The sequence below is a fragment of the Aythya fuligula genome, chromosome 1 (genome assembly GCF_009819795.1).
Source record: "Aythya fuligula isolate bAytFul2 chromosome 1, bAytFul2.pri, whole genome shotgun sequence".
Classification (NCBI taxonomy): Eukaryota; Metazoa; Chordata; class Aves; order Anseriformes; family Anatidae; genus Aythya; species Aythya fuligula.
The window spans coordinates 89,892,832-89,907,953 of NC_045559.1; the positions used below are offsets into that span (position 1 = coordinate 89,892,832).

Here is a 15,122-nt window from a genome sequence, read left to right on the forward strand (position 1 = left end):
ATCAGACCTTGCTTTCCTCATTACATGATGCATGCTGACAGTTTTTCCAGTTATAATGCAAATGTTTTTTCTATTTCTGCAGTTGAAATGGTTGTGCTGCAGTGGGTTCATTAATGTACTCAAGAAAATCAGGTCTACTTCCAAGAAAAAAAAATGTAAACTAAGCAAGTTATCTGATCTTATCAAGCTAAGGACAGGTCTGTGGAGGAAGCCTCCAAATGACAACAGCAACAAAAAGGGTTTTCCCTGGATAAAAAGAGGTATATCTGAACTGCCTAGAAAGGAGAATGTTCACAAAGAGCCTCTCCCCAGCCTAATGTTAAAGCTAGGAATACGCTACAAATAGGTTCACACTTCTTCCAGCACATTACGGAAGACAAGTCAGGTAATCATTCTTCTTTCTTATTGTTACTTTTTATTTGCCTATAGTCTTTTTTTTTTCTTCTCTTTTAATTCAGCAGAAGGGGCAACTTTCTTCCTCTTTTTCAGAAGAAGGTGGTAGAGGCTTTTTTTTTGTTCTGAGTGTGCCTTTGGATCTGCGTTTATTATTTTTCAAAATTGTGGGAAGAACAGGAAAGAATCCAGGCTGAGCTTAGTAATTATTTGTAGAGAATCAAGGGAAGACTATTTCGGGGAAGAGAGCATGTGACAGTCACCATTACAGCTCTGCAGTAAAATCTGTCATGACATGCATGTAAAGCAACTTCTGAAAATATCCCACTTACACGCTAAAGTGAATGGCTAGCGATCAAATCTTCCTCTTCACAGTTCCTAGACTTCCTTATTCCACTCACTTGTAAAGCAACACAGCCAAATCTGTTTGGCCACAGCAGTGATTGAGTTAGTGATTTTGCAGATCAAAGTTCTCTTTTATAACAGTGGTAAAAATGGAAGCTATTATCCTGACAGTACAGAAGAACCATAATTTTCATATTCAATTCTGGTAAGTTTGTGTTGATACACAGCAGACAGAAAAATTATGAGTGGTCTTCTTGCATGCCTACCTAGGTACTCATAGGCATAGGCATAGACTCAAATGAACAGAATCTTTACACAAAGAGAACTTTGTGGTCTTACAATGGGTACAGCAAGTAATATTCTGGCAGAGTTCTACTGACCTACCAGACAGATACTTTCATTGTATCTGGCTCACTGATCAAAAACATAATGGCAAGAAAGATGTCTGCATTATGCGCAAGTAGCCATGCAATAAAGAATCCTGTCACAGCGGCATGGAATAAAAGCACTGAAGTGTAAGACACTTTTGGGATGAAAGTATTATTTTAAATGGCACAAAATCACTGTCAAAGTAAAAATAAGCTTGAAATACTGTATTCTGACACAAAATAGAAAGAAATCAAACCAACCAGTAACAGTGTCATTGTCTGGTTTTTCCCAGTCCAATATGACGAAAGTTGGACAACCCTCAACAGTCACCACTGTGAGGTTGGTTGGAGGATTTTGTGGAGGACGAGTAGGTTCTTCCTTGATGCTAGCCTCTTCTTGAGGAAAATGTTCAAGTGAGCTTGTGATAGAGCAAGGCACATCATCATCTTTCTTCATGTACTTGACATGAGGGGCTTAGAGCAATAAGAAAGAGCTGTTATTCAGTACAATATTTTTTAACAAAACATCGATGCCATTCCACCCATCCTACAACTTCCAGTTGAGGGACTGATGTAAAAATCTGTACAAGTCAAAATGAAACACAAATGTTTAATAATAAAAACTATATATTCAATACTCTTTCCTAAGCTGCCTTTTTTGGGGGTGGGGTATTGTTAGACCTGGAATCTGCACTGCCTTCACCCTTCTGTTGTCACCTTTCATCTGACTGGAATAGACAGAATCAAATGAAGCTTTGGCCTTCAAATAACCAAACAAGATAATTTTGATATAAAACAAGTCAGTGTCCATGCATTCCCCCCAAAAGAAACACCACAGCTATTAAAATCCTACCTTGGTACCTTGGTTTGCCTGAAGAATCTGTTTCTGATGTAGGACTTGAACTGAAGACAGTTGCATCGACTGCAAGAGACACGGTTGTAATTTAATTTGCAATAAACAAAGTTTCAGAACTGCTGTATCTCACAGTTCATTTGGCATTTGAAATCATCCCTGCTAAAGTTCCTCCATGGTAGACCTTTGATGTCAGATCTGTTTTTTCCTTTTAAGGACTCAATTTTGGCTGTGGTGCTAGGTAAACCTCATACTTACCTAACAGCATAAAGAATGTTATAATCAGAATGACAGAATTCACAACTCCTGCTGGATTCAGTTCATGCAATTTATGTGAAGTGTACTTTGGACCTTTTTAAAAGCAACTTTTTGCACTGTACTGGCCATTTAAATTAGAGTTCACTTCATATTCAAAGAATGTATAGTACTATTAAGTTGGGACACAACTTTTCAAAAAATAGTGACAAGGACACCACAAATTTTGTCTTCAGAGTATAAAACTTCCACAAAATGTGAAAGGCATTGTACACAAACATTGTTGTGAGCAGAAATGTGCTAGAGCATTCAGGATTCTTAACATCAATATTGTGGTAAATAGCCAGTATATTGAACAGAATCTTCCCTTAGATACAAATACTAAAATAGACATCAATGAACAGAACATATGATATATTCAGAGCAAGCATTTTTTTCACCTAGTTTCATGAGATTATATTTTGTCTCAAAAATTAATTCTAAGCACACCCTCCCCACAACTCTAGGTCTAATTCCCCACAATAAAGGTCTAATTATCTACTATCTATAATGTTTATCCTATTGCATTTTTTTCTATCTAGATAGTTGCATATCGATCAGATACGTAGTAGTATATCACAACCATCTTGACCACTGTCAGACACTGTTCAAGTAATAATTTAAATTTATGTCCTATGCAAAATGAAACATTCAGGAAAATAAGTGTCTTATCTACACCTTTCACAGATTTAAAGTAGACCCTGAATAGTATTGAAAGGCCTCTAAGCATGTATCGATTTCTCAAAAGATGGAAGAGCCATCACGTTCTCATTTTTCAAAGATGTGTATCAGATGACAGCCAGGTGAATTCAGCCAAGTTGCAAAAGTCAAAGTGGCATGAACAGAAATCAGAATCACTCCAGACAGAGTATTTCTTATATTATAGTGCATCAATATATTTTAGGAAAGGGAAGCCAGAGGAAAAAATGGAAACTTTTATGTTAATGAAGAAAAAGAAAAAAAGAAAAATGAGAAAAAAAGAAAAAAGAAACCAGAGCTGTCTGCATTATGCTCACCATAATACTCTGGAGTTGCAAAAGCTGTTGGTATCTTAGATGGAATTCCTGTCCTCACGGGTGTTGTTGGTCCAGCAGATTTAGCTATAGTGACAGAAGAAGGAACGTATGGCAACAAGGCATTCACTATTTAGAAAATCAACAAGCTATTTCACTCTTCTAACAAAACTCAGATTTCTGACGAGTGATTCATAAAATAAGTGGGCACATGATTTCATTTAAACTATGACATTCCCCTCAAAACTTACTCAACAGCTGCCAGTTGGATTTAGGAAAATTCTGTGTTTTCTTTATTGCCAATAGAACCTATTCCTGAAGTCTAGTAAGAAAATTCTTTGCTATTTGGAGATTGTCTTTGACAGATTCAGTCAGCTAGAACTTGGTTATTAAGCACTGGCTGGTAAATGGACGCAAAATAACCAACTGTTTCACAAATAAAAGAGCACATTTCTTCACACCACAGAACAGCTGAAGTCACCAACAGAAACCTGGAAACCTCCCAGATAACCACTGTAAGACTGCGAAATCTCACCTCCAAAAAGCCAAGAACTACATAATGTAGTCACCTTCCCTGCATGTATGACACAGAACACGGTGACTAAAGGCAGAATGTTGACGAACCAAGTTCAAAAAAATGGAAGGTAGGGATAAAAGTGGAAATTTATGAAGATTCTCACTAGAGTGCAGACTGACAAAGGTTTGGAACACTCCAATTTCCTTTTTTTTCCATTCAGGAGACTTTTAATGTCTGCATAGAAACCTTCCCATAACACTCAACTAGTGGATGAGTAAGAAAGATACAAGCAAGGAATTAATCACAGTGTTAATAAGAAAGAGAAACAGAACAACATTATAAAAGGGAAAATCCAAGAAGAACACTGAAGCAAAATTTTCCTGTTAATACTGTGGAACAGTTTCTCCAGGGAACTAGAAGAAACTCATATGATGTTCAAAACTAAGCAGGACAAACATTATGAAACAAACTAAAAGGAAAATCTACTACCAGTCCCACAAGGAAGGACCAGATCATCTAACTGATTTATTCCATCTTGAATGTCTAGGAAGGCATGATAACTGCTGACTACTCCATAAGCTGGCCTGTAGCATATGGAAAAAAGGTGGAATTCCAAAATGCTGGTAGATGAATTACAGATTTAAGAAAGAAAATAAGCGCAGATCTCATTACAAGCAAAAGAAAATGCAAGAAGTGAAGGTTTTTTGTGCTACAGCTCAAGACTGACAACGTCTTATGCTCTGTTTTAGCTATTAGTACGGAAACGCCACCAGTCAACAGGAAGTACAGACACAACTTTTCTATCTTGGCTCTGCTGTTGAGAATATATACAGCTTGTTTCATCCATGTTTGAGGTTGTAGTTCTAATCTGATGCACAGAATACTGAAGATTTATTTAGGTCCTTCCACCATTGCCAACAGGAAGACCTGCCACAGGGGTAAACTTTCTCACAAGGATGTTGGCTGATGCAGAGATGGAACAGTTTTTTTGTAGATGAGCAAAAGAGGGAGAGGACAAAAGGGGCTTCCCTAGCAGGCCCAAACAGAAAGGCAGTCTCTCCTTTTGAGAAAATTCAGAAAAAAAATCACAACCCCCTTAACACACAAAGCCCCAAATGAAACAATCCAGAAAAAGCAAGCAAGTAATACATCAGAGCCAAGATCTTTGTATTTCCAATGAACTAAAAAGAGTAATGTGAAGAGGGGAGCATTACTCATGATGTTAAGCATAGTGAGATGCAATATCATTAACTTTTGGATTCCAATTTCAAATCCACAAACAAAATATACAGAAGACACTGAATATTAGCTTCAGGGTAAAATTAAAATAAAATAGTAAACGTAAAAGATTCTGAGTGCTCTTACACTGATACTGAGAAGCAGGAATATTGTTACACATAGATTAAGTTAAACTCATTGTACATGTAATAACTCATATCCCTCTACCTGCCAGTGAGTTTTCTGGCTGCCTATTAGGTTAAGTTATTAGCAGGGGTTAATGGATGTGCCATATCTATCGTATAGGGACACATACACGGGACAGAATTCCTTTATGAATTACCAATTGTGGGTGCATACTGAAGCACAGTATTTGATATCTCCCATCTGACACATACATTAAGTAACTGCAAATGCTATTAGTAGACATTGAAATGTTTTAAAGGATGACTTCCATGACGCTACTTGGCTTTCAGCTCCCTTGCTATGGATGATTTTTACACAACTAGGTTAGGAAAACACAATGTATAAAGACAAAAGAGACAAGGCATGCATGTTCCAGAAAACTGGTTTCTATAGATAACACATTTGATTCAAGACAGAGAATCTATACTATAAAATTTTCCTGTACACAACCAGTCAGTTCAGTATCTAACACACTATAAAATATTTATGGCGAAAGGCTGAGATACCTGGACTCCCTGGTTTACCAGTCACAGTATTTGGAGGCAGAGGTTTTCTTCGCATAGGTGTAGGCTTGACAGGAGGTATAGGAGGACGCTGAGGTCTTGGTGATGTAGTTACTGAATGACATTACAGGACAGTGTCGTTAATTAGTTACCCTCAAATTCCATAAAATCAGAAAACCTACTACAAGTTAAATTCTGACTTCTGAAATAATATTTCATGTTTCATTTATAATCAAAAGCAAAGAGGTGAAGCAAGGAGCCAAAACCAGTTGTATTTTCAGACTTAAATTCTTTGGGAAGTGGTGGTGTGGAACTTTAAACCAAGCTTACAATGAGAAAATGTAGCTCCTTTGGGATTTTGTACAAATACTTCAGAAATTTATTTTCTGTGTAGTTACTCACTTCTGTCAACAGTTATTTTTTGGCAGCTGATGGGATACTTCTTCCCACAATAAACACCACCTGAGTTTAGATGGAAATGTCTTCAGTACCCTACTCACAAAATTCCAGTTCGTTTGTGCTTTCTAACTGATAAAACTTGTCACTTTCAGCTTAAAGCATAAGATGTAGCAAAAGCGAAATGATTATTAGGGATATGTTATCTTATGTCACTTTAACATAAAAAATGAAAGTCACAGTCAGCTCATGGATTGATATGAAAAAAAAAGACTGTTATCTGTTAGAAACTCCTGAAGCAACCAACTAGGCTGCTTCAATGCACATTTCCAGCCAATATGCATTAAATTTATCTGGTAGGGTCCTTTGACAGCCAGCTCTGAAAGGAGAACCTAAGTCTGATAACTGATACAGAACATTTTTCTGTGTCTTCCAGGCAATTACAAAGGATTTTATCAAGTAAAAGAAAGGCAAAAGGAAAAGATTTTTCGTCCACTATTCACCTCTGCACTTTTTCCCTTAGGAAAAAACTAGATGTGTGCAACATGTATATGTAACAAAAGACTTCTTGTACCTAAGAGGAGAAAATCCTTAACAGAATATAATTCTTAATATGCTGCCAATATCAACAAAACTGCAAGCTGCCTGATACTGAGTTACTGGCTATGTAGAGTTCCCCAGGACCTATTTATCAGACCCTAGTTTACCCTATAAATAGAGTGATTGTGGGTGAGATGGGAACAGATCCAAAGACTCATTTGGGAAAGCTTTTTTAGAAATACTTACAATATACAAACATGAACATCTCCATCTTTCTTGGTTCACTTTTACTTTCGGACTTCTGCAATCATTTACAACCCCCTCCCTCCCCTTTTTTTCTCCTTTTCTTATCCCTCAGACTAAGACAGTTAACAATGCTAAATCTAATTCAGAAAGATTTAGTGGTTTCAAAAACAGTATATGTAAGTTTCATATTCATTCTTCATCAGGCAGAGATGAAAAAAATATACCTAAAGACTTGACAAATTATATAGTATTTGCTTATATGTCATCGTACCCTAGATATTACTACACAGTAGTACCCATAATTAATATCCAACTGCCCGTATGTAGGAAACGGGATTGTCTGAGGTATTTATGGGGTAAAAATATGTAAGCACTGACTTGTTAGTGGTTTCTACTGTATCTTCCAAAGAACACAACCACAGTAGTTAAATGCAAGCTGAAACAGTGTGTCACAGTTGAATCTACTATACTGCACTCTGAAAAAAAATGAGAATCCTTACCATTCCCTTCTACTTCCACAGTAATTTAGAAGACAGTCTATGATGTTACCAAATGTAATTAACTGAGTTTGTAAACTAGGACACACACAAGAATTTAGGGATTTTCTGATGGCCTGGCTTATTGCTAAAACAGTGGCATTGTGAACTATTAGGACCTATTTAATCTCAGGTGTTCTTTGGACAGGGAATGTATTTCCTTTACTTTATCACCCCTATCACTCTTCATGAAAAAGGAGGCTGAATAGCCTCTTAGGACATACTACTAACAACACATCAGTGCTGCGTGCTGTAATGCATCTTTTTCATACCTCATGTATGGTGTAAATGTCAGTCTGTCAGTTAACACACATTAAGATTTCAGGAAAAAAAATACATGTACTTAAAAGCTAGGTCAAATATTGGCTAACTTATAGCTATACCAAATAAATTGAGTTTTCATATACATATTAAGGCACCATAAAAAGAGCTGAGATCACAAAAGTATACAAGAAAATTATGGAACAGTAGTAGCTAACTTCACAAACATACCCAACTGTCTATTATGATTAGAATTCAAGGTATTGGCTTACTTGAAAGCTCTAAAAGCTTAACTTTAAACATCTAATGTCAAAAGATGAGTAAAAGCATATGTAAAAGCATCCTTAAAATCTCTGTGCATTAAAAAAATAATATTGCAGTGTTTGCAAATCACAGACTGGATTTACTTAAGTGGACATCACTGCTCGACATGCCATGACAGAAAAACAAAAAACAAAGAAAGCAAAACAGAGAGCCATGCTTCTTTTCAGTTTGCAGTTTGAATCCAGCTACTCCTACGAGTATACCACACTACATAATCTGTGCTAAATACAACCTTCTGATTGAATTAAATTTAAAAAGATAAAACATCAGAACTCAGCTGTCAAGCAAGGCTGCTGTCTTTGTGCAGGTAAATTAGGTGCAAAGGAAATCCAGCAGGGATTAGGAGCAAACAGCAGTTTATTAATTATTAAGAAGTGTATATCTGTATCTCTTTTTTTAAAGCCGAATAACATATTTTCAAAGGAAAATCTAAACCAAAAAGAACAGATGCAGCTGAAAAATAAATCCAAGGGCAAAGTCAGAAATATTTTGAGTTTAGTCAGTTTTTATGCCAGTAAAAAAGCACAGTTAAAAGCAAGGTCTATTCATAGTTATGCTAATAAAACCAAGAAAATTCTCTGCGAGTGTGTTTGCATGCTTGTCTGTACTGTTATGTGTAGATGTGGAACAAAAAAATACTATAGTATAACTCTTCAGCTGCAACAGAAAATTTCCAAGAAGCTGATTAGAAAAAAAGTGAAACAGGAGAAGTCTATTTTTAAAGGCTTATTCAGGGAAGTTTTTTTTCTTTAAAAATATTTTGAATATTTTGAAAATGGAATTGTAAGACTTGCAAGAGAAGTAAAACTGACAAGTCTTTTATAGCACATGTAAAGTTAAAAATCACATATAAAGTCTACTTAAGTTAAAAAACTTTAAGCTTATTCACTCCCACGTTGGTGTTTTGCAACAATCCTAGCATTCTAATTTTCCTAACAATCCTAAGGTCCAAAAAAGCATTCTCATAAGTGGGTAGGTAATTTGGTTAAGCATTCTCCACTGCTAGTTGGAACCCACAGATATGAAAAAAATCAGTGTTTACAGTAGAGTGGCTGTTTAATCACAAGGATACAATGAGCACTGGCAATGGTAATATTTAGTCACAAACATATGCCACATACTAAGTACTGACCATGAAATATTATTGTTTTTCTCTCTCTTAATACCATCCTGAAGCCAAGAGACAATGCACTAATGAGGATGACCAAAAATTATTTTCTCTTCTTCAGTGGAGGTGGTTTTTTTTGTTTTGTGTGTGTGTGTGTGTGTGTGTACAGGAAAGGTGATGTTCCAATTTTTTATGACTATTAAAAATCGGTACATTGTCCTTTTTATTCATCTTACCAGAAAATGGCTTTTCCCGGGTATCACTATATTCAAAAGGTTTTTCTACATCCACGCCAATTTGTCTAGTAATATCCTCAGGTGTATAAACATCCTCTGTGAAACAAAAGGATATGAATTAATTATCTACAGAGCAGTACCAAGTTATATAATACTTCTATATTGTATGTGTCCAAACTCTAGCTAACATGACGTGTAAAACTGGTATTTCTAGTGATAACTATTACCTTCCTATTTGAATAAGTAGAAAGTGGTCTTGGTATAGAGAGTCTACACTTTAATTTTAAATATTTGCTGTAAAAGGCATGTTTAGAAAGAGGGTAAGATTAAGAGATAACTACTAAGAAACCAAAATTATATGTGGAAGGATGAATACAGGGCACGTTTTAGTATTTCTGTACACAGAATAAAATGTCTGTTGATTTTTGTTACGGGCAAAGTTCTCCTCTTCCTGAAAAATAAGATCTTCGATTATCCTCCATATTGAATAACTAGAGGAATTCTAAACCAAACACATACCATATTTGGAGTAGTGGAGGCATAAAAAAAGTGTGCGTAAAATTCAGCTTGTATATAGAAGAATGTCCCACTTAAAAGTAATATAAACACACACACACAAACACAAAAAAAGAAGTAAATGGCATTAAAAAGATCAACACAACTACTCCTGGTACAGAACAATTGTTTCACATGCTGACATTTATAGGACAGCCAAATTGTTAAATTAATATGCCTTCCCTACACAGAATAAGCATATTTACTTTATAAAAACTCTATATGTGGTAGACTGAGAAGACGCTTTCATCATTTTTGTGAAAAGTTCACCCTTCTCGTGACATTAGAACCATTCCTCCTCCAGCAATTTAATGTATCAATTAAAAGAATACACACACATACCCACGCACACACACACACACACACATATAAATTACCACATTAGATAGCCTATTTCAACATGATCAAAACATTTCAACTGAAGACTTCATATGTTTCTAATCTGGTACTCAGCTTATTACTAGACTACACCAGTATTCCACCAGTATGAAACAAGTAATTTTTCATAATTTTTTCATGGTAAATAGGATGAAGGTCTCCTGGTTCCTGTGACTGAAATTCTTAAATGTAATGTGATTTTGTTATAACTGAAATTTGTCTTCAGGTAACTAAATTGGTTAATTAGGTCTTCAGATATACAAAGCACCAGAGTACTAATCAATGTTTCACATGACTAGCGTTCAAGGATGACACATGAGAAAATTAGCATTAGCTTTAAAAAGAAAAATAAATCTTATACACCGTGGGTTGCAGTCAAAGTATATTAGCTTCTAAGCTTCATCCCACAATAAATATGCATCATCCCACTGCCTCAATCTCACAAAATCATCCAGATATCTATTACATGTCTAACTTAGTTTTGCACCTGTGTCTACAGAAAAGCCTGCCTTTATTTTGCTCTTCACTATATAGTTTAGAATTACAATCTCTTCTGAATTGTATTGGCTATCAACAAGCAACATGCTGTATATATTCTATATGGTATTACTGCCATTAGTAAAATAGTAGCGCAAATTAAGTGAAAGGAAAAACAAAAATCTCCTCTTTAATGTTTCAATGCACTTCAAAGTCACGTAAAAGTTCACCTGTATCTCCACACAAAGTATCTGCAATGTCATACAACTTGCTGCATTTATCATAGCATTTGCCTTAAGCAAGTAACATTACCTAGCATCGTATAAGCATTTCAACTCAGCACATTCATCCAGACTTTTAACAGAACTGAGAATAGATGTGTTAGACAAATGTGTGTTGATGTTTTCTTTACTTTCATAATTTTTTTCCTCGAAATATTAATGGGATCTGGAACACCTTAACGCTAACCACTGCACCTTGAATAGCAGGAATACTATCAGAAGTGTGGATTATTTTAAGAAGTGGGAAAAGGTGCCATTGATTAAAAAAACAAAACAACAACAAAAAAAAACTGGAATACTTGAATATTTGAGTTCATCTAGAACCTAGCTATATGCTCACATTTTCAAAAATACAAACAAAGCACAGCATGAAGTTGATGTCTGTTATAGTGAAAACAAACTCTCTCACAAGGGAGATGAAACATTGCTGAAACTTGGGTGAAGGTTGTCCAGAAGTTTAATAGACCATAAACAACTTTTACATTGTTAAGATTAAACCAAATAATGCTTAAGATATATCACATGAACTAAAATAAGTATGAAAAGCCATGTCATTAAAAATAAATTATACAGAATGTGGCCGGAAACATGGTAGGAGACTAAAAGGAATGTTAGTTAAGTGGCTGAAACCTCTGCCCGTTTCCCAAAGTCAAGTTTACCACCTGGCATTACAGCTAACAATACAGCTAGCCAGGAGACTGAAAAGCCTGCCAGGAAACCAACCGCAATCCCATGTGCTGCTGCTGGGAAAAACAAATTCCACAGCTTATCATCAGGGCCCCACAGCTGCCAAACACACTCTGCATGGAGTGGAACATCTTTGCATTGATGCTAATGTGTACACTCAGGAAGAAGAATTGGTGTGCATCCAATAAGCATTGCCCGCACAACAAGGAAGTAAGATCCAAAGTGGTCTTAAAACAATAGACTATCAAATGTACTCTTCTTCAAAGAAAGAAAAAAAAAAAAAGATGTAACGTTTAAATGTAAGCTTGAAAACTTGTTGTCCCTTACAGCTTGGTTAAGGATTCTGATCAGTTAACCACAGAAAATAACATCATTTTCCTAATGGAAGAAATAAACTTCTCTATCCTCAAAAATCATCCAAATATCTTAAAAGATAATTTCTCTAAGATATCATCTACTGAAGGACAAAAAAAGAAAAAAAAAAAAAAAAAAAAAAGGCTTTTTTGCCTTTGCTCAGCTGGTAAGATTTAGGTTTCCAGGTTAGTGGAATTCTCTTTTTTAAGCCTCTTCTGCATACTTCAAGACTGTTTGCTAAACATAATGGCACATTGCTTAGGAGGAATATAGAAGATTTTCTTTTAATCAATTACCTGAACCCTCTGTTGTACAAAATGTTTTTTTTCGTGAGCACAGACATCCTTGTATGCTCAGACACTACATTTGCCACAATATTGTGACGCACTTACTCTACAAGAAGACTTGGGATTTCACTTTTTGATCTTAACGGGAGGAATAAAGCGCAGAATGAAAAGAATTCACTGAAAGTTGTAGTCCTCTTCATCATGCCATAAATGTAAAAAAAAAAATCACTGATGATTTCTCTAGAATTCTGAGAAGAAAGATGTACTCTCACAGGAAGTTATCAATAAGTTACTATGCCAGCAGCGCTTGTAGTACAAATAAACAGGTAACAGACAATAAATACCAACTCTTCCTAAGCAGTTTGAACACCATGTTTAACTGAAAGTGCTCACTCAGTAGGATGCAAAATCTAGGTAACAGACATCTTCAGGACACTTATCTCACTTAGGAGAAAAAGACTTGCTTAACTGAGCAATGGAAAATATTGCAAAAGCATAATTTTCAAGAGCTCTAAATGAAGATACCTATTTGCTTGTGAATATACCTAGCATACACAGCAAGGTAATAAATAGCCTTGTGACGATTTCTGACATCATCTACCATAAAGGAACACTACTTCTTGCTGACAATTAGCCCTACTGTAAAGACATGGAAATAATGACTAGCAGGTACTGCAACTGGAGCATTTAAAATAAAGATTGCTTAAAATAATACTTATCAATCACCTAAAATAGCAGTAAGCACAATAAACTATACTTAAAACAATTTAAACACCTATTATCATGTTTATACTGCTAGTTTACCTAGAATGTTTTGTGTTTTTTTTTTTCTTTTTTAAAAAAACCCTTCTTAATCTAAAAATGCCACTGCCAAAGACATTGCTATATGGTAGAACGGAAAAACTTCACATACTGTCTAACATAATTGTGTATTCATGCATTTGGTGATCGGACATTAGAAAGTTCACTTTCTGTGAAGTAGATTGCCCAGCACTAGTGAATGGCAAAACCTCCTGAGCCAGGATTACTGCCATCCTAAATCATTTATATAACTGTTATATAACTATAACTGTTATAACTATAACTGTTATATAAGTTTATATAACTATAACTGTTCCTGATGTCCTGCAGTCAGATGGGCTCATTTCATTTCCCAGAAGGAATATGAAAGGTCAAAGAACACATATCTCCAATGATGACATCCCCTCTATATGTAATACAAAAGAGCATATCATGTTCAGGCTATTTTTAATTCAATTTAGATATACAACCATCTCTGGTTATTTATTCTGGATTATCACCTGGACCTATCGCCTGGTTATTTATTCTGGACCTATCATATGGAAAACATCAACAAACAGTAGACATATTATATACTCTACCTCTAAGACTATACTTATCACATGTAGAACCATTTCACAGTAGCAGTCAGGAACAATATAGCATTACTAGTAACAGCAATTACATACAGTACTCTAAAGAATTAGCTTCTATAATCATATGTAATTAAATATTTTGCAAGTCTTAAGATCATTTCAGGAAGTAACATTCGTGTGTTTTTGCTAATGTCTTAAAAACAAACAAACAAACAAACAAAGCACACAAAAAAACAACTCTACCTGTTGTTGGCACAATCCACTTTGGCAAGCCAGGTGATTTTGTTCTAGCTGGTGCTAGTGTAGTTTTACTAAGAGCTGTGAGGAAGTTTAAAAGAAAAAGCTTAATGAGAAGAAAATGAGACTTCGAAGTGATGCCAACAATTCCATATTACAGAAGAAAAAGCAAGAGTTGCTGTGGTGGCATACAATTTTTTTTCCTAAATTGAAAAGGCTTTACCTGAAGACTGATTAATTGAAAGAAGCACACCCTTTTCCTCTAGAAATACTTAAAATTCCTCTAAGAACGGGTGAAAATCATTAAAGAAATAAATAGTGTATCTCCTTCCCATACCAAAGTGAATAAACAATTATTACCAGGTCTGGTCTGTGTTTTATCAGATGGCTTTGGTCTTGCAGAAGTGAGACGTGTTTTATATGCCGCTAAAAGAAATAAGGTTCAGTTTAAATGCTATGTGTATAAGCAGTGTAATTTGCCACAAAAAAAGGTCCATGCACCAATGCGATATAGCAAAATGGACATATGAGAATTCTATGAGTTCCGATCCAAAATGCACGCTGAAAATGCTAGTTTCTTTAGTGGTCAGATGACTCCATCATGCAGTCTGACCAGTTACATTCATGTTTAGGTTTAGGAAAAGATATAAAATATTTACAGCCAGTTACCCAACTGTATATGGATACAGAGTTAGCTCTGCAAGGTATCCATGGCCTTAAGACATTTAATTAGGTTCTGTAAAAAACAAAAAAACAAAAAACCTCAAAATAAAACACCAAACTGAACCCCCCAAAATCAAATATTCAGATAAAAACATGAAACATTAAAATATTGCTGAGAAGACTACTGGAAGCATACAATGCAGGCACTATGCATGGCTGCTGAAGCATAGTGTCATTATCAAAGTTAAAATTAAAATTACTAGCCTTCAACCTTTTCCTACTGTCATCTTTCACTTGCAAAACAATTTTGAAATTTTATTTGTTACAGTATGTGTGTGAATCACGCTGAAAGCTGAAAATTTAAGTAGTCATCACTGTCATATTATGCCAAATAACTGACCTCAGTAACTCAAGCGCTTTTACATAAGTACAGCTAGCTATTTGATATTTGAATCTATCAACCATTCTATCAACATCAGTTACTCTAGCC

The 15,122-nt window shown here is 35.3% G+C and overlaps 1 protein-coding gene across 19 annotated transcripts in view; it reads right to left on the reverse strand.

Moving 5' to 3' along the window:
- Positions 1 to 15,122, reverse strand: part of ABI3BP (ABI family member 3 binding protein) — a 147,912-nt gene that overhangs the window by 23,661 nt on the left and 109,129 nt on the right. For all 19 annotated transcript variants that reach the window (XM_032184821.1, XM_032184839.1, XM_032184831.1 and 16 more), the window contains 7 exons: positions 14,330 to 14,395; positions 13,976 to 14,050; positions 9,338 to 9,433; positions 5,694 to 5,804; positions 3,270 to 3,353; positions 1,960 to 2,028; positions 1,368 to 1,580 (listed from right to left, as the gene is read on the reverse strand). In XM_032184821.1, the coding sequence (XP_032040712.1) occupies positions 1,368 to 1,580; positions 1,960 to 2,028; positions 3,270 to 3,353; positions 5,694 to 5,804; positions 9,338 to 9,433; positions 13,976 to 14,050; positions 14,330 to 14,395 (714 nt within the window). The remainder of the gene's footprint in view (positions 1 to 1,367; positions 1,581 to 1,959; positions 2,029 to 3,269; positions 3,354 to 5,693; positions 5,805 to 9,337; positions 9,434 to 13,975; positions 14,051 to 14,329; positions 14,396 to 15,122) is intronic.